The sequence below is a fragment of the Pyxicephalus adspersus genome, chromosome 9 (genome assembly GCF_032062135.1).
Source record: "Pyxicephalus adspersus chromosome 9, UCB_Pads_2.0, whole genome shotgun sequence".
NCBI lineage: Eukaryota > Metazoa > Chordata > Amphibia > Anura > Pyxicephalidae > Pyxicephalus > Pyxicephalus adspersus.
Genome location: NC_092866.1, coordinates 44,988,498 through 45,011,042, shown reverse-complemented (window position 1 = coordinate 45,011,042; position 22,545 = coordinate 44,988,498). Strand labels below are relative to the sequence as shown.

The 22,545-nt window shown below is 36.8% G+C and overlaps 1 protein-coding gene across 3 annotated transcripts in view; it reads right to left on the bottom strand.

Moving 5' to 3' along the window:
- Positions 1 to 856: 856 nt before the first annotated feature.
- Positions 857 to 22,545, bottom strand: part of DAGLA (diacylglycerol lipase alpha) — a 43,823-nt gene continuing 22,134 nt past the window's right edge. For all 3 annotated transcript variants that reach the window (XM_072421762.1, XM_072421763.1, XM_072421765.1), the window contains exons 8-20: positions 22,432 to 22,509; positions 22,224 to 22,348; positions 21,855 to 22,014; positions 21,043 to 21,126; positions 20,865 to 20,942; positions 20,003 to 20,083; positions 18,144 to 18,286; positions 17,990 to 18,058; positions 17,832 to 17,904; positions 15,653 to 15,849; positions 15,410 to 15,539; positions 12,631 to 12,821; positions 857 to 10,113 (exon numbers count right to left, since the gene is read on the bottom strand). In XM_072421762.1, the coding sequence (XP_072277863.1) occupies positions 9,192 to 10,113; positions 12,631 to 12,821; positions 15,410 to 15,539; positions 15,653 to 15,849; positions 17,832 to 17,904; positions 17,990 to 18,058; positions 18,144 to 18,286; positions 20,003 to 20,083; positions 20,865 to 20,942; positions 21,043 to 21,126; positions 21,855 to 22,014; positions 22,224 to 22,348; positions 22,432 to 22,509 (2,331 nt within the window). In that variant the 3' untranslated portion in view covers positions 857 to 9,191. The remainder of the gene's footprint in view (positions 10,114 to 12,630; positions 12,822 to 15,409; positions 15,540 to 15,652; positions 15,850 to 17,831; positions 17,905 to 17,989; positions 18,059 to 18,143; positions 18,287 to 20,002; positions 20,084 to 20,864; positions 20,943 to 21,042; positions 21,127 to 21,854; positions 22,015 to 22,223; positions 22,349 to 22,431; positions 22,510 to 22,545) is intronic.

Sequence of the window (22,545 nt, the reverse complement as noted above, 5' to 3'; positions counted from 1 at the left end):
TCCCAGGGCTCACCAGTGATTCTTTCTTCCTAATGTTCCAGACAGTGAATTTTGGTAATCCAAAAGTTTTTCTGATGTCTCTATTGATTTATTCTTGTTTTTCAGTCTCATAATAGCTTCCATGACTTTGATTAGGACGTTTTACCTCATGATGAAGAATAGCAACAACAGATTTAAAATAGTAGAAACAAGTCTAGGTATCCTATGCCTGCACTTATGAAACACATTGAAGTACTTTGTCCCAAACATGGTGCCCTGAAATGAAGGGGAATATAAAAAGTGTTGTAATTTCTACAAGTGTTGGAATGTATGCAAACGTATGGACTGTGCACGTCTTTAATCGTGTCTGATTTGATTTGAAGTGTTACACTGTGGAGCAGAGGCGTAAATCAAAGAAAATGTGTCCCAAACATTATGGAAGGCACTCTATCGCCTGCATGTTCACAGAGGTAACATTGATTGAGTGGGGAGGTACACTGTGTGGCGCATACACTGAAAATAAAAAAAGCCACCAGAGGGGTGCCACTCACTTGTCTCACCCCCTCTCCATAGAACAGAACAGCGATGTATGTACAGCACTTGTTCATTCATCTTTCGGTCTTTCGTGAACGATAGTTTCCAATGACAAAAAATCTAACGTGTGTATCCACTCTCCACAGTGCAGTGGCTACAAAAGAAAACATTGTGGATATCAGGACCAATTCAACACATGTATTTAACACAACTGAAGGAAGAGAAGCATCCTCAAAACCTAATGTCTTATGACATATATTATGATTTATCATTAAAACAAATACATTTTTGTTTTTAACTTGAGCAATACATTGATGCAATAAAAAGGCAGAAATACACAAAACAAGTTTGATTTTTTTTAATTAATTTTCAGTGCCATTCCAAAATACAAACTTGTTTTTTTGTGTTACATAGTGAGTCAGGGAATGGTGGAAGCTCCTTTCCCATCTCTTGGCAGGCTCACCAGGGAGGTTATAAAACAACTGTCCATATTACAGGGAAATCACACGCAGGCATAGTATTAAAAGTTTTGACATGATAGGATGGCCTTGTATAAATGTGCAGACAGAAGGCCTGCTAACTAACACTGCAGACAGATGAGGGTGGCATGAGTGCATCACAAAACCTTCAATATTCTTAATAGGTTGGTTTATTGTGTTAATTCCAGCCGAGGATCACTCTGCTATTAATGAAATACTATAAAAAAACAAATTATTCTGTACAAATAACCATTTAAAATAAATGTATAAGGTTTATTTTGTTAAGACTCTTTATTGCACACTTTGGTTCCTGTGACAATTGGTGAGTGCAGATATGTGTGCAAACACAAGAACTTATTTGGGATCCAGGATTACGCCTTTAAAGAACGGTATGGCATACATTCCAGTACAAAGAAGTCTCTAAAGGCCCATCCTTACAGGGCTACATGCACATGGTCACATTTACATGCACCTGTATTGAAGACATCTAGAATTGCACCACTCCATACATAGGGGGAAGCAATGTTATAATTATTTTGGCAACCACAATCACCCTGGTATGTGTGGAGGTATGTTCCACACTTCATTCAATGATCCAATTTTACTGAGTGAAGTGCACATCAGTGCAACATGTAGTTAGATTAAAAAAAAAAAAAAGTTTGTGTCTTTAAAATATATGTTTAAGGCCAAATCACTACAGTTTTCTACTGGACTGGATGGAGTTACTTCCATTGGTGTAAGTTTATTATACTATTCCTATAGCTTTTATGCTAGAAAAAAATAAGCTGTAACTCCAATGGTAAAATGTGCAATGTGAACTTAACTTGTGCCAGGGTATAGTCCACTTCAATAGATTTGGCATTCAACACACACATATGCAGGCTTTTGATTAATGTCATAGTGCAAAGAGCAGCAGCATGCAGTAACTTATGGGGCGGCCAAACACAGATTAGTTTTCATTATTCATCAAGCCAGCAGAGCCATTACAGCTTCTACATATGTCAAATCTTTATAATTTCTGTACGCCTAGGTTACTTCATACTGTTGCTATTTGCATGGTATTATTAAATAAAGCCTTGTGTGGGCTGCACCGGTATGTATATATAACAGACACATACATACCTAATTTCTCTTACATTTATCATATCTATATTGGTTCAGCTAGCACAGTGGGCTGCCTTCATGGATGATGAGATATGAAAATGATTTGGCACAACCCAACCTAAATAGCGCTTATAGTTTGGGAATGATGCCAAGGAAGCTCTGAACCTGCATTGTAAGGAGATTTAGTGTGATGCAGTGAAATATATACAGCCTGAAAGACGGGGATTGTACATCCGCCAAGGGCACAGAACAGCCCGTCCATTTATACAGTCTGTATAGAATATACAAGAGCATATGTATATATTTATATATTTATAAGATATGCTATATCTTTAGTATTTTTCTTTACAATATTAAGTTTTGCTTTTTACATAAACTACAAATGATCTTAGTGATGGCACAAGACGAGAAATGGGACTAGGGGAGGGAGAGGGATACAACATGCACAATAAGTTACGTCCTACCAAAACGCCATTCCTTCCTTCCTATGCCACATCACATGGCATTAGCCTAGAGAAGGATGACAGGAAGGTAAGGGTTTAGAGGTGAGAACTGGGCAGAGGTTCCTGGAATTTAAGGCAATCTTATTTGCACAGAAAGTCGTTCATTCATCTGTTCAGAAATCAAGGCACTCAGGCAGAGAGGGTGGCTTAAGAATCCCTCATATTGTAAAAGTAGTCCTGAGTGCCCACTGCCCTGGCAGTGACATAATAGAGCACCGCTGTGCAAGGTACCAGTTCACAGTACAACTCTACAACACCAGCTCTGATGTTCATAATACAAACACGTAATTTTACCAGACTGCAAGGCAAACAGTATATAATCCAGTGATTTACCACACTTAGTTCAGAACAGGCCTCCGGATTGGTCAACCTAATGTTTCATTCCTAGAGCTAGGTATCAAAGCACGCCTAAAGGGTAGGAGTCCCAAAGAGGAAAGAGTCTATGATAGACCCTGCACTTATGACACAGAAAAATACTTGAGGATCAAAGGGGTCACCGTTAGTGGTTATTCTATTCATTGGCAAAAAACAATAATTTGATTATCTCTGATCATAAACACCTTTATGAAACTTACTGTGCAAAACACTTAAAATAACTCCAGTGTTTGATGTCTCTGCAAGCCTTGGTAGAGGAACGGAGAGTGTAAACCCTAGTAGGACCTCAGCAACAAATGATGGAAAACAGGATTATACAAGAACAAAGAAACATGAGGGTAAAATAAATATACAAAAAATGCAAACTGTTTAAACTATGAAAGCTGCAGAACCAAAGCCGGGATACAGGGACCTCAGTGCAAAATCGCAGGCCATACAAGCCTTTCTAGGATGCCTTATTCCCGACTTCTTAAACATTTAGACACATAAAGGCATTTTCAAATATTCATATTAATTGAAAATGTACCATGCTGTAAACATTCTCCATGAGTGGACAACACATATCTTCTCACTGTTTAAATATAGATAAATTGATGCAATTTGATTTCCATACAAAATAAAAATTATCAGAAAACTTTGGATTTCTAACCCATGGTTGACAGAAAAGCCTCCGTTATGTGGCACTGTCAAACATTATGGCTGTTGGGAATAATACTCCTAAATCCTCCGTTTCAAAGCCACGTGCAGGCTCCATTTTTTTCTAGCAGCAGAGTTATGGACTGCCACCAAAGACAGCATTATTTAACTTGGCACTTTCCCCTTAGATGAAGCAGAGGACATTTGTCTCCAATTTAACATCTCTAATTAAACTTTTATTTAACACATGCAGTATCTGTTATTTACATCTAGGAGTTTATCATAAAGAAGCCTAAAACTGCCGCTTCTAATGTGACAGGTGGGCTTTTATCATGTTTGGCAGCTAACTCCAATTATAGTAAAAATATGCTTTAGAACCAGGAAAATTAAGAGTGTGTGGATGGCTTCCTGGAGCTCATGAAGATTTATACAGGCACTGCTCCCGACAGATTGATGCGGGCACCACTCAGGTTGGTCATATATGGGAGAAACAATCATCAATTACTAGCGAAAATACAGCCTGATTAAGCCTACTGCTATTTTTACGACTGAGACAAACACACCATGAAGGATTGTTCCCTTTGCACCCTGGAGAAAATGGAATGATTGCAACCACGGAGATTACCATGTTGGAAATCTCTGCAGCAAGTAGTGATGAGCATTTTTGATACTCACAAGTGCTTGTTATTGCTCACAAGGACACAACTAAACATGTTATTACAGCCACAAATGGTGAGTCGTGCAAATCTGAAATCTTTAATGTTCCATTTTTTGTTGCTAACATGTGCCTAAGAATAAATGTGTGCGTAGTAGGAGGACTGTTGTTTCCAAGGATATTGGTTTAATCAGTCAACAGCAGAATAAATTAAGACAAACCACTTTTTTGGTATCAGAAGTTACTGATCTTCTAGGCCACAAAATATTACTGTTGTTTCACCATGATTCAGAACCAAGAGACACAAGTCCAGCATGGGCAGCATAACATAGGCCATACAAGCAGACTTTTTGTCCTGTGCAAAGCAAGCTTGCGGTGCTTAGGTGGGTCTGTCCTATGCTCACCAACTAGATGGTCTTTAGATCACATGATATTATAATAAACTAACCAAATATTAATATATCAATTTAAAGGGTGTATAAAGTATGATGGAAGAAATGCTAAAAAAAGCCAGGCAGCATTTGCTGCTTTTACTAACACCTAATATTCTAAAACTAGATCTCAGGTCTTGTTTGTTAAATAATTGTGCACGCAATAGGCTATTAAAACACTGCAGTGATTGTAGATCTGATCAAGGGAAAGAGTAACCCACTCACCAAAAATGTCCAAACTGGGCAACCCGGCATCAATAAACTGATTACCTTAAGTACACAGTACAGCATGTCAAACCATTAGTGTTTAAGTTTTACATAAAACGGAGATAATATACCCCTGAATCGTTAAACATGATTTCCTGCAAGCAGATCTTAGCTATTGCTATCTACAGATTACGAGCCACGTGACATGACTTTATGGGTAAACATCTAAAACATGCATATTCCTGGAAACATTTAGGTTTGCAAACTGCTTGGTGATGGCATAACTTCATTTACCAATGTAAAAAATTAATGTTAATTCTCTAATTCCAGGTATTCATCATGATTTCTGTTTTGATATTTTATACTGCTTCCTCTGTATCAGGGTTCTCCCCAGGCCCTTTTAGCTGGGTGCACCACCCGGCACTTTTCAGCACCCACCTAGCTGTTTTTGGGTGGTTACTAAAGAGTTTGGTCACAATATAAGGGCTGCCACCCACCTACAATTTCTTCCCAACCTGCATAAAAAAATTTCTGGGTTGAGCACTGCGTATGATTGGTACTTTATGCTGCTTTGTAACCTGTCATGTTTAATTATTTACCTGTTTCATAGTGCACACTCCCTGGAAATAGATATTATATATTCAGTATTGTACTATATAATAAAACATTTACAACTAGCATCTGTTAGTGGCTTACTCTTTCTCCAAAATATCTACATCTGCCTTTTTATTATTGTCTGTAGAGCAACCTTACAGAGCCAGGCCAGTCACAAACAAGAAAAAACACTGAGCAGAAAGTATAGTGTGTTCTAAGTGGGAACATATTTAAGTCTTTATAGTACATTTACGATTATTATAGGGTTTATCTTGCAGCATTATTTTATACATTTTTACATGACAGGTAATATTTTTAAATTATAATAAAATATAGGGATTTGTTGATTAGCCACTACATGAAACTGCCAGTGTTATCAATGTGGGTCCAGCAATTTTGTCACTATACTGAAAACTCAATACAAATAAATCTATCCGGTATATTGTGCAGGCAGCTAGAAATATCTGCCCATACCCTAGTCTTAATCTCTCTGCCATTACACCTGAATGTCAGGAGGCTTGATTTGCCATCTTCTGGAGTTTCCTGTTTCAAAGACTACCTACCCCTTCTGCTAAATTTTGTTGGCTAGTAAAGCAGCCAAATCATAGGAAAGGTTCAACAGAAATATGCAAAAGGTGAATAGAAATGGGCAAACTCAAAACTAACCTAGTGTTGGAAATTTGCCAGAAAGTCAGGGACTTAGAGACTCCTGCTACCCATTACTAGATAATCGTCCAACAGTCATTTCTTTGATTTTGAATAATTACAGAATTGCTTAAACAAACGTTCAGTTAAGAGATCGGCCAAATACGAAGAGTGCACTATTTTGACATTTTCGTGTAGGGGAAGCAATGCCAATCAAGCTGATTTCATTGATAAGTATGCCTAACATACTTCCTTAACATGAAGAAAAATAACTATGTGTACTTGACCCACAAAAGATGGGGACAATTGTTTTCCAGTTAGTAATATTGATTTTCCAAACTCTAAATGTAGCTACAGGTACAGTCTGGTCGATTTCTTTATTGATGTAGAGGCACTTCAAAGAGCCAAACTAAGGCTGGTTGATGGAAGACTTGAAGGTACGGTTGACCTGCTACTACATGTTTTTAAGTTCTACATAAATTGGGCTTATTCTATAATATGAACTTGGAGGAAAATTATTATAAAAAAATAGTTAACTAGTGCAACAATATTGCCATTGTTACATAAAATACTTGAAATAAATAAATACGTGAAGCCAGACAGATATTTACAACACACTTTAGGTGATCACATACGCAATATGTCCAAAAGTTTGTAGACAACCAACCATTACACCCAGAATATATGTCTCTCAGTTTGTGGACATCCCTCCAAATTATGTGAAAGTGAAAGGCATTGCTAATGGTGCAGCCAACAAATAAATTATAGGCAATTGTGTGCTTCCAGAGGCAGTGGTATGGGGAAGGCCATTTTCTGTTATATTATTAAGAACTGTACCCCTGTGCACAAAACCAGTTGTAAAAATTCTTAGTATGAGAAATTAGGTGTGGAGAAATTGATTGGCTCAAAAAGACTTAAGCTCAGCAATATTATATACACCACTGGGATGAATTGGAATGGTGATTGCTAGCTGGGTCTTCTTATCCAACATCAGTACCTGACTTTACAAATGCTGTTATGGATAAGTATACATTTCCACAGACATCATCTAAAAACTTGTGGAAAGCCTTTCCACATCAGTGGAGGCTGTTAAACCTGTATCAATGCCCATGATTTTAGAAAGGATGTCCAAAAACCTCACATAAGTGTGATGGTTCTCCATCCACAATTTTTTGGCCATATAGCGTACCTTTAAAGTGTATGTATAGATATTTTTTTAGTTTTGGGTATAGTAGGGAAGGGTTAAAACCCTTGGCACCTCAGGTATGTTCAGCCATGTTAAATGTGAAACCCTTTAATGGAAAACAAACTCTCTAATGTTAAAAATGAAAATGTGGCTCAAAAAGGTCTAATTTCTAAGAGTTGTGTTCAGTTAGTATTAAAAGTTACATCTTTGGTAGTGGCACTGCTGAATGCTATGTAAAATGCAACTGATCAGGTTTTTGGAATTTGTTATATGTCATATTTGTAAAAGTCATAAAGCTTAGAAGTAGTGGAAAATGAAAATAAAGAATGACTGTAAACATCCTTTTTTACTGTTTTTTTCTGAATTAAGCTAAAAAATCTGCACACTTTTGTTGATCCCTTTTTAAAAAAAATATGTAAGTATTTTATATACTAACACCCGATATTCGAAAGGTCTTAGTGTTGCAAAGCTGACACCGCTCACATATATCACCATTAATGGATGATTACAGCCCTGTCTGTATTTATTGGCACCCAAGTAAAAGAGTAAAAAAATACTGTCACAGAAATATCTGATCTCTAAAGTGAGCATATATATCAACGCTGATTACCATTTTGCTAAACAACTGGACACAGCTGGCTCTTCAGTTAAGTTAAACTACAGCAGCATTAAATGATATTCTTTTAAATGTTTGGATACTGTTATACTACAAAAAGGTATTTGTTCCTCTAAATAAGTAACTCTAATCAAAGGATTTATATATTCCAGTGGTACATTGACCACTTCTATGAATGCTGTCATTGAACAAGTAGTTCTGCTGTATGCTTTGTGTATGGCCACGAACACAAATCAAATTGAGAAGTCAGATCTTATGGTTCAAAAGAATGTTAATGCTGCCATGGATACATGACTTGTCTGTATCCATTAATATTACAGAGCCTACTGCTTAATGCATAAACTTGTATAGGACTCATCTACCCTTCTCTCCAGATTCAGGACACAGCCTTATGGAAATCTATAGGGCTTAAATGCATGGACACAGGCAGGAAAATAAACTAGGGACCATCAGCGGGAGTGTGTGCCTTCAGCTTTGTGCAACTATGAATCTGCAAAAAGGGTAAAGGGGAGATTATGGCATTTTGTATTAAATAGCTTCTATACTTTTCCTGAAGTTAAACACATCACCAAGAGTGAAAATAAATATAGTCATAAATGTTTCCCATTGAATATGTCACTTTTTCTTTTACATACTTAATATTCCTGTTCGTATTCTATTACACAAATTTTAAATGCATACATTCTTCCACATAACCTAGTTAGGAAACATAATGGCACATAAATGACATAAGCAATGAAGGCATGAGTAGAGTGGATGTCCCTGTTTGCCCCACGGTGGCTGACAGACTGTAGTGTGACAATGCTTCTGTAGAGCAAAAGGTAGAAATATGGCCATATTTAGATGCCCTAGGGCAGACAGTGGAAGAGCCTAACAGCCTGCTCAGTTTTAACTTCAATATTCCAACAGACCAATGACATGGGTTGTTGGCAAGAAGCCTTGGCTGGTAAAGTAGAAGCCATGCAGGACTGCCATGTGGTGGCATCTTCTTAGTGCAACAATTCACTTTCCTTGGTTTATGATCTTCTGAAAAGTTCCAACATACCTTATAGCTGCCGAATGGATTTCAAAATATTGGTACCATAGGTATAAACCTAAATGGCAAGATAGCAGCTATGTCTGCCATCTCAATAACCACTGCTAACTAAGCTCTGGAACATCTCTTCCTACAGTAACCAGGTAGATTTCTATTCCTAAAGCTGCATTTCCTCCATATATATTCTACCTAATGTTCTCTGTGCGTTCTGCTAGAGAGCAGAAATGAGCAATTCTTCCTGTTTAGCATGTGTAGGCCCTGTGGGCGTGGCAGTCCGTGTGGGATCGGGCGTCAAACACTCCTGGCTGCTCATCCCTGTGGGTGTCAAGTCCATAAGTTCACCCGAAGAGCTGAGAGGAAAAGAGGCAGACACAGATATGCCCGAGGATGGATCAGTTGAGCCAGCAAAGAGGCGAGGAGGTTTCGGCACCAGATTTGGCTCAAACTGTGCTCTTAGAAGGATCTCCTGATCGCTAACTGACTTGGCCATTTCACGTTCTGTTCCTTCTGACACCATCATATTGTAGAGGTCTTGAAGAGACCCACTTTTACTGTCTAAATTGAACAGACTGTCTATAAATTCTGCAAACTCCAATACTTGTGGACTGGGTACCTCTGTAAGACGGCCATTCTGTAAAGAAAGCTCTTCTTGGGCTGGAGTTTGCACCCTGGTGATCTCTGCTCCTGCTACTATTTCCTCCTCCCAGGGTGGCAGGTCTCCTGGAGATGATCGACCACTGTTATGAACAATTTCAGTATGTTGGCTCTCCTGTGAGTGTTTAGAAAGGGCGTCTGCCCCCAAAAGCTCTGTGCGGGAGCTTAAAGATGGGTTCTCCTCTGGAATGGTGGGATCAATGAAAAAGCAGTGAGACTCATCACGTTCCAGGACAGCTCTTAAACTAGGAGAACCACGAATGCTGCGGAACCCAGAAGAACGCCTTGAATCAAAACTGTATACAGACTCATTATCTGACAAGCTCTCCATTGTAGCCAGTGGTGCTCTACGGTCCTGCAAAGAAACTGCCAGGCAGTCCTTGGTGCTCATCAACAATAACTCAACAGGATCCTTTAAAACTGGGGACAGAAGTCGAGAGTCATAAAATCCTTCAAGGCTAATCTCTGACTGTTTACTCCTACAAAAAGTGGAAAAATAAAATGAGTCTCTTTTTATTAGAAAAGAGTAAAGCAACACAAAACAAAAAACACAAAAGACATTATACATTACAAGGTTCATAGCAATAGACTTCAGACAAAAAGGCCACATGCTAACTTCTTAACAAACCTTCCAGGCATGGGTTCCATTGAATATTAAAAAATGTCAATTTTTTATTTTTTTTTAAATACTAAGCAACGCAAAATAGAAATAGACACATGTAATGTATATGTATATTAGTGAACTACACAGCCAAATGCAAACTTACATTTCGGAATGTCACGTTTATTAGCAGCATTAAATAGTATCTAAAGGTTTATGCCTATACAACTGAATACCAAGGGACAAAAGTAACTGCATACTTGTATCTAAATCTAGTTTTTGGAATTTTTCATAGTAATTAATGGTCAATTTGCTCACATGGTCATTTTATTTTGAAATAATGTCATAGTCAACAGCTTTTAATTGTTTATAGTCTGTATTCTTAACAGAAAGTAAGAAAAACTTCCACAAACGAAAAAAGCATTCCAATTAAATGATTTCTCCTTTGTTACTATTCTGGTTCTGCTAATCTCCTCTGTAAAAATTAGCTCCCAGAGGACGTCGTCAGCTCTCCTGGTTTCGCATACAGTCTGAATGATATATTAAAGTACAAAACCACAGCCGAACTCATACTGCAGCATACCGGTTCCAAGGTAATGATTAAATCAAAGGGTTAACCTACTGCCCTGAAACTAATAATCACTGCACAAGTTGGGAAGAAGCTGCTTCATCTGGTCCCAAAAACACATCTTGTTTTGAGTTGACATCTAAGCAAAAAAATGACATTCATAAATGAAAGTTTCACTTCTTCTAAAGAAAGCTTTTCTTCCGGATGTGAACCATTAAAAATAGGAAACTGCTCAAGTATCAAAAACAAACAGCTCTACAAAGTGTATATATGGTGTGTCCCTGGAATATTTATGTGAACTGTTTTACCAGTCAACAAATTTAAAATTCTGATCAGCCAAACCTAAGACTCCCAGAAGGATGAGCCTACTTTCTACTAGTTTTCTCTGTCATTAGTCTCTTCATTGGACAATGAGTTAACATGACAGCCATGAAAATAAAGGTTTCATCTAAATGGCTGTATAGTATGAAAGTGGTGGGTAGGTCATCTAAAAATCACACACACACACTTATTCCACTAATCTCTGAGGTCTAGAAGAAATAATGTCCTATATAAATAATGAGTATCCATGTCACACCTTGGGCCTGATTTAATAAAGGTCTCCATGGCTGGAGAGGATACACTTTCATCAGTGAAGCTGGGTGATCCAGCAAACCTGGAATAGATCTGGTCCATGATTCAAAACACTTGCTAGCAAATGACTTTAGAGAAATTCAATCTAGGTTTGCTGGATCACCCAGCTTCACTAATGAAAGTGTATCCCCTCTAGGGCTTTATTAAATGAGGTCCATTATATTTGAAATTCTTCAAGAGAATATACCTAAAGGAAGTGGGTTCACGGCAACTGCCCCAATGTTTGAAAGGTTACAGGGCCCAAGCATAACTGTTCATATAACCTTTTCTACAGATTAATGTAGCTTTCCTTTTTATTTTCTATCCTTCCTTAAAATTAAACCTCTGCCTTTATTGTTCCTCCCCTCTAAATATCCACTATGATAAGCTGCCTTGGCATCAGAAATATCTGTCTATATAAACAAGCATGCATGTTTATACAATCTTTGAATGTTTGAGGAGTTGGATCACGATTTTGAATCTAAGTATGAACTAAAGTCTGTAGTCATTTATTCTCGAAAGGAAGAAAAAAAAACTCAGAGTGCATGGAATCCACTACTCTAGTTCACCTCCGGAGTAAAGGCAATTTCACAGTGTACCAAACTAGAGAAACAAAACCAAAACTAGTGAATACATAACAGAGACAAACTACACACTGATATGACATGTTTTGGGGAAAAAAAAGACTGAGAAAACTCACAGATGAGATTACAAATCACGACACAAACAGGCCATGGTAATGCAAGAAAAAGGGACAGAACAGTGTCCAATACACAGGCGAGCAAAGAGAAATCAGATCACACCACACAGGTTCCTGAATAACAAGGACAAGAAACATGCGTAAGGAAATGTGAGACAGATGGACGAAGATTAAGATGTGGAATACATTAAATCATAGATAGCCTAAAAAAAGTTCCAAAGTTCCCAACATTCCCAACCATAAAGTTAAAATCATGTCAGCCAATACCAATTTTATTCCTCAGCAATGCAACCAAATCCACACAGAATAACTTTAACCCAAAAATGTATTGGCCTAAAATTTGTCACGGCGCAAAGCAGGGCTATTGTCCCAACATAAACAATGCTTCGTGTTTTCAGGACTAATGTAAGAGGTGGCCATGGTAGAAGAAGCTGGGAAGTTTTCATCCAAACTGAATATTTGCACCTAGAAGTGGACAGAACTATGCTGTATTATCGAGCATCCCTATTGCTTACCTGGTGCTGCTGTTCCTCCTGTTGGCATTTGTCCCAGGCATGATTGCAGGTATTACCTCCAGGATTGGAGGAGACAGATGGGGTGGTTGGTGGAAGATCAGCTCAGGGTTCAGGTCAACTTCTGTTGGACTAACCATAACTTTAGCAGCAGATAGCAAAGCTGTCTTGCCCTTGTTATAATTCTCCAGAACCTGGTAAGAAAAATGTATTGCTAAAGACTAGAAACAACATAAGAATACATACAAATAAAAGACTAACATGTATTACTGTAGATGTAGTCTTGTGAATGTTTGGTGGTACAGCCCTGTAAACCAAACACTACAATCAAAAGTTTACCACCTCCTATGTAGAATGCTGAACTGTGCAATCTTACCTGGACAACAATGCCACAATGGGGATGTATGGCATAAAAAAGCAGAAACCAACTGCTAGGAGGATACACATAATGGAACATGCACTGACCAACATATAGGAATTCATCAAAAACAACAAGTATAGTGACTCCTTCAACGAAGTTGCTTGTTTTATCATTAAGTGTAAACTGAGATGCACAAGTGTACTTTACAGGTAAACTGAGATAGATGAATTTACTTGAATTTACTTCAAATATATTATGTAAACAAGGAAAAAAGTCCAGATAAATTGGTTAAATAGCAATTTTCATCTCACTTCAAACATCTCATCCACTAGGTGGTGCTGACGTTTGTTTTTCTCCAATTCAGTGTGTTTTTCTATGTCTATATGAAACTGACAGCTAGGACACTTGTATTCATTGTTATAGCACCTAGGAGATGAATTGTGAATGAAACCTGCAATTAAACCAATGTATTCGCCCATGTCTACTTAATACCTGTGAAGTATAATTCAATACATTTACCCATCTCAATTCAAGCAGACTGTAAAACAAGCAATTTTGTTGAATGAATTGTTATACAATTTATTTAAAAATACACCCCTTATTGTGATCCTGTCTAAATATATATCTACTAATAACTAAACCCAAATTAGGCAAAATTCTTAAAGATATCATATTGATTAGTGTAAATTATAAGTATTACCTTTTGAATTGAATTTTACACATTTAAAACCTTACCCTCTAGCTGTACTGCTCAACCCTACTGCTAGGTCCTAACCCTACTAAAATTAGTCTGGCATCCTTAGTTCTTCCTGCTTTGAGGACATTGTTGCATCTGATTGAATCACCCACTGGCTATATTCAGGGGTGTCAGGAAATGGGATGTAGTGCAATGTACAAGCAACATTTGGCCCATGAAACAGATATTATTTCTACCACTTTGCTTGCAGTCAAAGTATTGCAAAGTATACAAAGTATATCATTGCAAAGTTTACATACCGGTAGTATACTTTGTTTGCATTCATGTATTAACCTCCATTGCTATTATAGTTTGTGCCTTGTTCAATTTTGGGTTTAAACTAGTGTTCCTGTTGATACCACCAGTAACATAAGATGTAGGATATTTTTAGGCATTTTTCACCACCTCTGGAATGATTTTAGGGTACTTTTTATACCCAATTTGTTTAACTGTATTTATGAAATTACATGCAGACATTTACTCCCACTCATTTACCCCACTTTAAAGTATGTTTTCTTCATTTTCTGTAAGTCCTACAAACCTCACTGTTGTTACCTAAAATAAAGACATTAAAGCAATGTTCTTACACCTCTGACACAATCACACCTTAGTACTAGAACCCTATAAGCAAAAGCTCTGTAAATACAAGTAATTCCTTGAGTTAAGGACATCCGGATGACTCCTAAATACAAACGGTCTTCCCTGCTCTTTCGTGTGCAGGACAGAAGCTTGATGGGGGGGAGGGGGGCGGTTCGCAAGACTTGCAGAAGAAGTCTGTTGCTGTTTTGCAACTTCTTGTAACTTTTTATTGACCAAAACAAACTCTGCAGTTTTTTTTTTTTTTTTGCATATCAAGGCACTATTAAAGCACAGCTTGCTCTAGAAGTTAATGAATGTCTAGGCTCCATAAAGTTTTTTTCTTGCTTTGTTTGTGGTTAACTTGCATTGAGAATTTTATATAGTAAGTGACACCACGCTGACGAATATGTTGAGACAAACATCTGTCCTAATTGCAATTATTATAATAATGTACCTGTTCCCACTTACATACAAATTCAACTTAAGAACAAACGTACAATCCCCATCTCGTATGTAACCCGGGGACTACCTGTAACTATTTCCTTCCTTGGTAAACATCAGATCATGCTAGATTCACTTGAAATCATGAAACAGACCAACGCTTAGTAATTAAACTACTGTAAAATAGATTTTGGTCAATCGTTTTTCGCTAGGCAATCATGTTTTGAAAAATATAGATAATTTTGTCTATTTGGATTAAAAGAAGGCTTTTAAATGGATGACAATGGTAATTATGGTTATGGATCATCTCGGTTGATAGAAGCAGTAGAGGGGATATTGGCCTGGAAAAAAGGACATATACACTGGGGATAGAATTTTTTTCTAAGCCTACAAAGTCACAACAGGGCTTGTATCTTTACTAGGCGAGTTCACAGAATCTTAATAGTTTTAAGGAAGAAAGCAAGCAGAAGTAATTGCACAAAGCCTCCCAAAACTTCTGATCTTACTTCAATATTACACTAACAAAAAAAAGAGTCACTCACAGGTGAAATTACTATACAGCAAACATTAAAACAGTAACTCAAAATGTTTTCAATTGAAATAATTTTCATTAGAGCTCAAACACATATGTTGCCTCTGCAGGAAGATGAAATAATTCCTCTTACTTTATTAAGTCCTTCCATCACTACATGTGGGAGATGTTCATGCAGCATCGCTGGAGAGATGATCACTTCCTCAAATGCCTTATTATCCCCCCAAATGGCAAAGTATGTTGGTTCTTCCTGATCCCAGAAACTTCAAAATATAAAAGACTTATTACAGCAATATTCTAGAAGACATGTGTATGATGAATATTAGTTATTATAGCGGTTTACAAATATTCCATATGGAAGTTCCCATACACTTACCAGCATTGTTCTTCAGGATGGTTGTGCACAACGTGAATGATCCGTCCAGGTGGGTAAAGTGGCGTGCTGGCAGAGAGCGCTATGGTCAGATCACTAGGGTGAGTCCAGAGCCGGTTATTGGGCACAGTTATCCCCTCAGACTCATCAGGAAGTTCTGATTTAGGTATACATTTTGTACCCCCTAAGATGATTCGCCACTATACAAACAGCAAGAAAAAAAGAGAGAAAGGTATGATCAGATATAATCTTAATAAGCTGTTTCTGTTAGGCTGAGGAGGAAACATTTTCTTTGAAACCACCTCCATGACCCCATGACCACAGCACCTTGAAGTGAGAAAGTTGATCAACTCTGCAGCAAAGTAATAGGAATGCACAATGTGTAAGATCCTCATGGCCTGATGTCAAACTGAAAAAATAGTCACAGAGTTATAGTTAACTTGAAGGCTTGCTAACTAGCATGATAGCATAATCCTTTTCCCAATTCCTGCAGGATTGCAGCACTTCATAAAACCCTGAGGTCCCTTTAAAAGTGTAAAAGGTATATAAATCCATCTTGTTACTATTGCAAATGAGTTTCACTTATATTTAGGTGATAAGGATATTTGAGGAGTTTAGTCAACTAATACTGGATAAGATTGAAATGTCAGATTAGTTTGTAGAGTTATACAAACTGGAAATAGCAGTTTTGGCTTGGCAAGATTTTAACCCATTGATTGACTCTTCCTTCAGAGTTGCTACACTGGAGCCAATATATTGGTATTAAATGAGACAGTTGGTGTACCCTGGATTTTTTTTTTTTAATGTGATTTATTGATTTATTAAGTCTTTTGATATTTTTTTCCCCAGCAGAATTCAAGCAGTGTCATCTGGGAATACAGTGGGGTTTCTGCCGCTGCTGCTTGCTTGTTTCAGACCTGTGAGGTGTTCCTGTATTATATTATTATGTAGATAATATAATATATTATTATATATATATATTATAATTCAGGTGGTACTATTTATAGAATTTTATATTTCATGTAATATAAATAAAAAATATCGAATACATATTCATGAATTCATATTCATGAAGTATTATAAATAAATTCAAGGATATTTATTGTAGAAAATCTTTCCTCCTGAAGAAGAGAACTAAGTCCACAAAACACGGTAAGAGAAACTTTGTTATTAAGGAATGCAGCAACTGATTTTTTTTTATCCGATTGTGTGAACAATTACTTTATAATTATTTGAATAGTATATGCAGAATCTTGATGGCTGACACTTGATGATGATGATATGACATGATCTTTTACTCTTGCTTGAAATAGAAAATTAATTATGGATGTTTTTAGAAATGACGTATATGTTTTAATTTGAGTAAAGTTTGGTCATTTTCTAGGCACAAGTAAAGTCCTATTATATTACATTGATATTTGAATGGTATAACTGAGGGATGTGGTGCTTTCATTGATGAGGCCCCAGTAAAACCTGCACAAAATGGTTTATATGCAAAAGTTTATCCGGTAATTTGACACAATATAAAATTGGGGGATCACTGCAATCACAACCACTTTTGAAATCTATTAAAAAAAACAGTATAAATAAATTATATGTGCTAGAATAATAATTTTAAGCAAAAATCCCAGTCTGATCGTTACCTCTTTAATTACATCATAAAGTGTACTTTTTCTTTTGATTTTGCCTGGCTGATTTCATTGCCCTGGCAATGAAGATTCAATCTCAAAGTAATTGGAAATCCCAAATTGTACAGCTTTTACATCTTGAACATCTGTTGCAATGACAACTGTCTAATCTAAAAAGATTTTCTCACTTCCAGTTACATTTCCAGGACAGAATGTGAAGAAAATGCTGCCCCAAACAAAATACCCTAAAGATTCATTAAAAAAAAAAATCATCATTAAGAATTTACAGACATACTTAGATTTTTTAAATATAAACAGAATATTGAAATGATCAGATAAAAAAACATTTATGCTGAAAAGTAAAGGACCTATATATTTTTTATAATATTAGAACATAATTATGCCCATAACAACTCCCAGAGCGTACAGTAGATGTATTCAGGAAGCTAAAGCCAATTCTCCCCTAAAAAGTATAAATAAAGCAGTTTTACAGCATAATACTAGGGAAGGAATGATCAATCATATGGTGAAAAATATGCAGCCAGACAGCTAACCTTCGGCTTGTTGCTTCTCTGAAGAACATCTAGAAGATGCCTGCGGAAACCTTCAAGCTGAGATAACCCAATCCTACCAAAAAAATGAAAACAGCTGTGAGGGCAACATATCATGCACACAACAGATCGCACAACGGCAAAATAAAAGCATAACTTACCTAGGAACCAAGTCTTTCCCAAGCACTACAGATGTCACAAACTCCTTTGAATATTCCATGGCATCCTCACTAAAAAAAAAAACATTAAATGAGATGAGTAAACATACTTAACAGTCATAAATGACATTCTATATTTCATATAGTTGGCAATTACCTTAAGAGACCTCCTGGGGGAGAGTATGCAAAACACTTCAGAGAAGGGTACTGCGGGCGCAAAAGGAAAGAAAGAATGGCTGCAGTTCCAGCTCCTAGGGAGTGTCCCACCACAATTACGCCATAGTGTTTTGTTCCACGTCCCTGGTGACAAAGTGTAACAAACCGTGTTCAACCACAAAAAAAAAATCTGTTTTTAAGAACCTTATCCCAACATGTTAACAAACAAGACAATAAATATGAAATATTTTCAACTGAAATGAATTTTAGTGACAAAAAAAAATACAAGTTGATTTTCTATTTTTTGTTAGTCAGATAAACAAGAAAAAATGTATATAAATATTTTGTAATTGCATTGCCGACAGTAGGTTAAACTTGGAAAATTACCTAAACTTGTGCCCCAAACAAGGCAACTAGACGCTGTGCCCCAAAAAAGGCAAAGACATGGTTGCCAGTGTTGCCTATGGTTTTATCTAACAGTTTATCTTTCTCCTATAGCAGACTTATCATGCAGTGTTCTCCCTAGCCCCTTTTAGTTGGGTGCACCACCCCGCACTTTTAAGTAACCACCTGGCTGTTTTTGGGTGGTTACTGAAAAGTTGTGTCACAACACGGGGGCCATCACCCACCTACATCGTCTTCCCACCCTGCCTAAAAAACTTCTGGGGAGAATACTGTCATGCTTAGTTCGGCATTATGTAGGTTCAGTTGTCACGACTGAAAGCCAGCAAGTTTTGATATCTCTGCAAGAGTAAGTATATTGGTCAGCCTATTTTTAACACCTTTATATTAGATCATAAAAGCCAGTGCATGAAGGATTAAGATCTCATCCCCTCTTCCTAGAAAAGGAAACATCAACAGGGCAACAAAGTCATAGTTTCCATGATAGGGCACTTGGGAGGTCTTTTTATTTTTCCAGCAGGCACTGACATTGAAAAGAAAACATGATTCTTTGCTTGAAAATCTGTAACATCCTCTTTTTCAGAGTGAATTTAAGGGGATACCAAAATTACAGTTGAAAAAGTAATTATGATTGTCAATTTGATATGGGGTTTTATTGACCTTATAATGGTTAAGTTTTAAAAGCTCAAAATAGATTTAGATCTCAAACATGTTTGCCTCTGTTCTTTTCCACTATATGGGAACGAGGAAATTAGTAGTTAACAGGGACAATACCATTGTTTTCAGGTAATGTGGAACTATAATCAAAATGTACCCCTTGTTTTTATAAGGTTGCCAGACTATTTTTTATAGTGGGGCAGAATTTTGATTTTTAATAACTACAAGAAAAGGTTAAACACATTGGTTTCGTTATCACAAGGAAACTGAGCTTGAGAAGAGAAGGTTTCTTTGATGTATGGAGAGGAGACAATTAAGCCTCCAATTCAAAAATATTGCAGCAACAAGTGAATGGACATTACTAGTGATACTAATGGGTCATTAGTAATACAATTAATAATAATAGTAATAGTAATACAATTGGGGGCTGTTTTTTTTCTACACAGATAACATTACTTTAGTACAAAGGCAGGTAGAATATTTTGGCAATGAGCAGGAAAACAGTTTATTTTTTGCTATGCTAGACTGTAATTTCACAATATTCTCACATGATGTGAAAAGGACACTGCATTTCTGGTAAAAGCAAAAAGTAAATTCCGTACTTGCTGAAAATGTTCTCAGCCTAAAAAAGTAAAAACTAATGCTGTCTACACAGATGCATAGGATTATATATATATATATATATATATATATATATATATATATATATATATATATATATATATATATTGTCTTTTAATAAAGCCTGATATAATTAATTTTCTATAGTAGATGTTTAGTTCTAATAGCAGTCTAACATACCAGATCTCGGCCAAATGCTTGGGAAAGAACCATTTCTTGCTCCAATTTTTTCTTAATGTACTCAGCAGAAAGAACCATACCCTAGTAAGAATAACACACAAGATGTAGTCTTTAATTCATGGACACAAAAGATGACAATACTGGAATAGAAAGGTACACTTCAATCAATAATCTCTGTTTACAGTTCACAGGGTAAGAGAGATGTTTGCATGAGTTCACTCAAACATGACTAATACAAGGCTTGCGAAATGACCATGTAAAAAAAGATGATCTGTAATGACATTGTTACGAAATTAATAAGTTATCAAAGTGCAGTCTCTACCTGTCTTTGTACCCTCTAATCATACGTACATGTACAATAACCTTAAGGTTTCAACATGTACAAGGAGCTATGGAATTACATTTCAACACACTTCAGGGTTTAAAAGAAAAAGGGAGTATTTTTCCAATAAACAACAGGCTACAAAAGAGAAGCATGCTGTGCTACTGAGAACTAGAAAGCAGAATCTTCAGTAAAGTGAGATGCATTAGGCAGCCCACTTATAGGAATGGGCTTGCCCTAATACAGCACGTGCCAAAATGCATGTCAATGTCCATGTGTTTTCAAAAATGGATCAGACAGCCCAGTGTGAATGAGGCTTTAAAACTTAGAAGTTGTACAGAGTTACAATTCCTTTGAAAGGCAAACAGCAAAAATATAAATATTTTAACTGTGTGTTTAGCTGTTAAGTTTTACTATCATAGCTGCTATAACGGGACAAAACAAAAACAGTGACTGCTCTCTTCACCCCGACATCCTTTTTATTATATTGATAACTACATTACAACATTCACTTCTAAGTTTGGTCTTATGGCTATTTACCTTGTGACCTAACCAAGTTCCATGGTGACCTTCCACTGGTAGGCGCTCTGCATCTCCCGTGAGGTCTGTCAAGGCATCCTAAAATAAACACAGTTAATGAATATCCAAGGAATTATAACATAATTTGAAAAGGTTACTTTTCTTATACTTTAACTACAAATTGTATTTTTGCTTTTACTTTTGGAGAGAGTGTTCCACGTATGCTTATCACCACTTTCTTCTTGTCATGATCTACAGCCACGAAGAATGGGGTTTCATAAACCTATAAAAAGCAGATATATGTGATATCACTAATGATAAGTGTTGTTTCACAACATCGATCACCGACTGTAGCATTTATTGGCAGGACAAAGTGTGAAAAACTTTGCTGGGAGGCAGAAGATAGGCAAAGTCCAGGTTACACAGGTTCAAAGTGTCTATATTGTAACAGGCATGTTATCCTGTAATTACGTTTTCAATAAAACAAGTTAAAGTCAACACAGTTTTGTAACAAAAAAAGTTTTTTTTTTTTTTTTTTTTTTAAAGAAAAGTGCCCTGCAAAGTAAAAACATTTGGTAAATCTTCCCCATACATTATTGTGAGCAGTGGTAGCAATCCCCATTTTGTACAGAACATGCATGCTGCAGCCCATTTCATAACTAGGTGAAATCTGAGAAACCGCTAGAGGCTGCCATAAGCACAACTTCCCCCTAGGAATTAATGGGGTTGTGCCATGCATGAATTGTGGAAAGCAACAAAATTGTATGGCTCAGAGCAGGGCCCGCCAGTGCAAGTCACTGGATAAGGGGTAATGGTAAGTATTTGTCCTGCACTTAAAGGACGTAAGGATAATTTATTAAGGAACAATTATACAAAGGTTTAGTTGTACATAGAAAGGTATGTAATGTTTTAATCAATACAGAGCTGCATTAGTGAATTTAATGTCTGCTTTGGGTTCTGTTTTAATAAGAATTTATAAGACACAAAATAGCAGAAAGGAAAACAACTAACCGCATCATGACATGACGTATACACAATGTCCACCATGTTCATGTTCTCGTCCAGGAAATGACGCTTTATGGCAATAGCATTGCAACCACAGCAATTATCCTCTTCAATGGTAACTCCAGGTGCAAAGCGAGGGCGGGAAGAACAGGGGCAGCAGCAGCTACTAATAGCAGCAAAGAAAAAGAGGAAAGCAGATACAAAAAATGTGTACGTCAGAGGGGACAATCGCTGTTATAAACACAAATATATTCAGCATGAAAAAGGCTCAATTAGGAAAAAAAAGCAAATAATTACAAACAAAAAGGTACAAAAGTTATAAGCAAGAAACACACAAAGGAAGCACAATTTCAAAAAAATGACTGGACTACTCACGAGCATGCGCCTGCCAATCGACAAATGCCACAAGTTGGCTTTCTAATGAGGTACATGGGCCAGCCATAAGCTGCCAGTGCAAAGAGCATGTAATAACAAACTTCCTTGTAGCGTTGCATCTCTTGCTGAGAGAGGATAGAGAAAAGCTTCTATGAGTGGAAAGGTCTCCAGAAACATACTTATGTATAGTCAAGGCATAAATACTTACAGTATTTTTCAGATCCAGATATTTCGTTTTTCGGGTGACTGGCATGCCAGATAGGAAAGCCAATATGTCATTATTAGCCTGAAAGCAAAAAAAAGTGACCATATTTTTAACTGC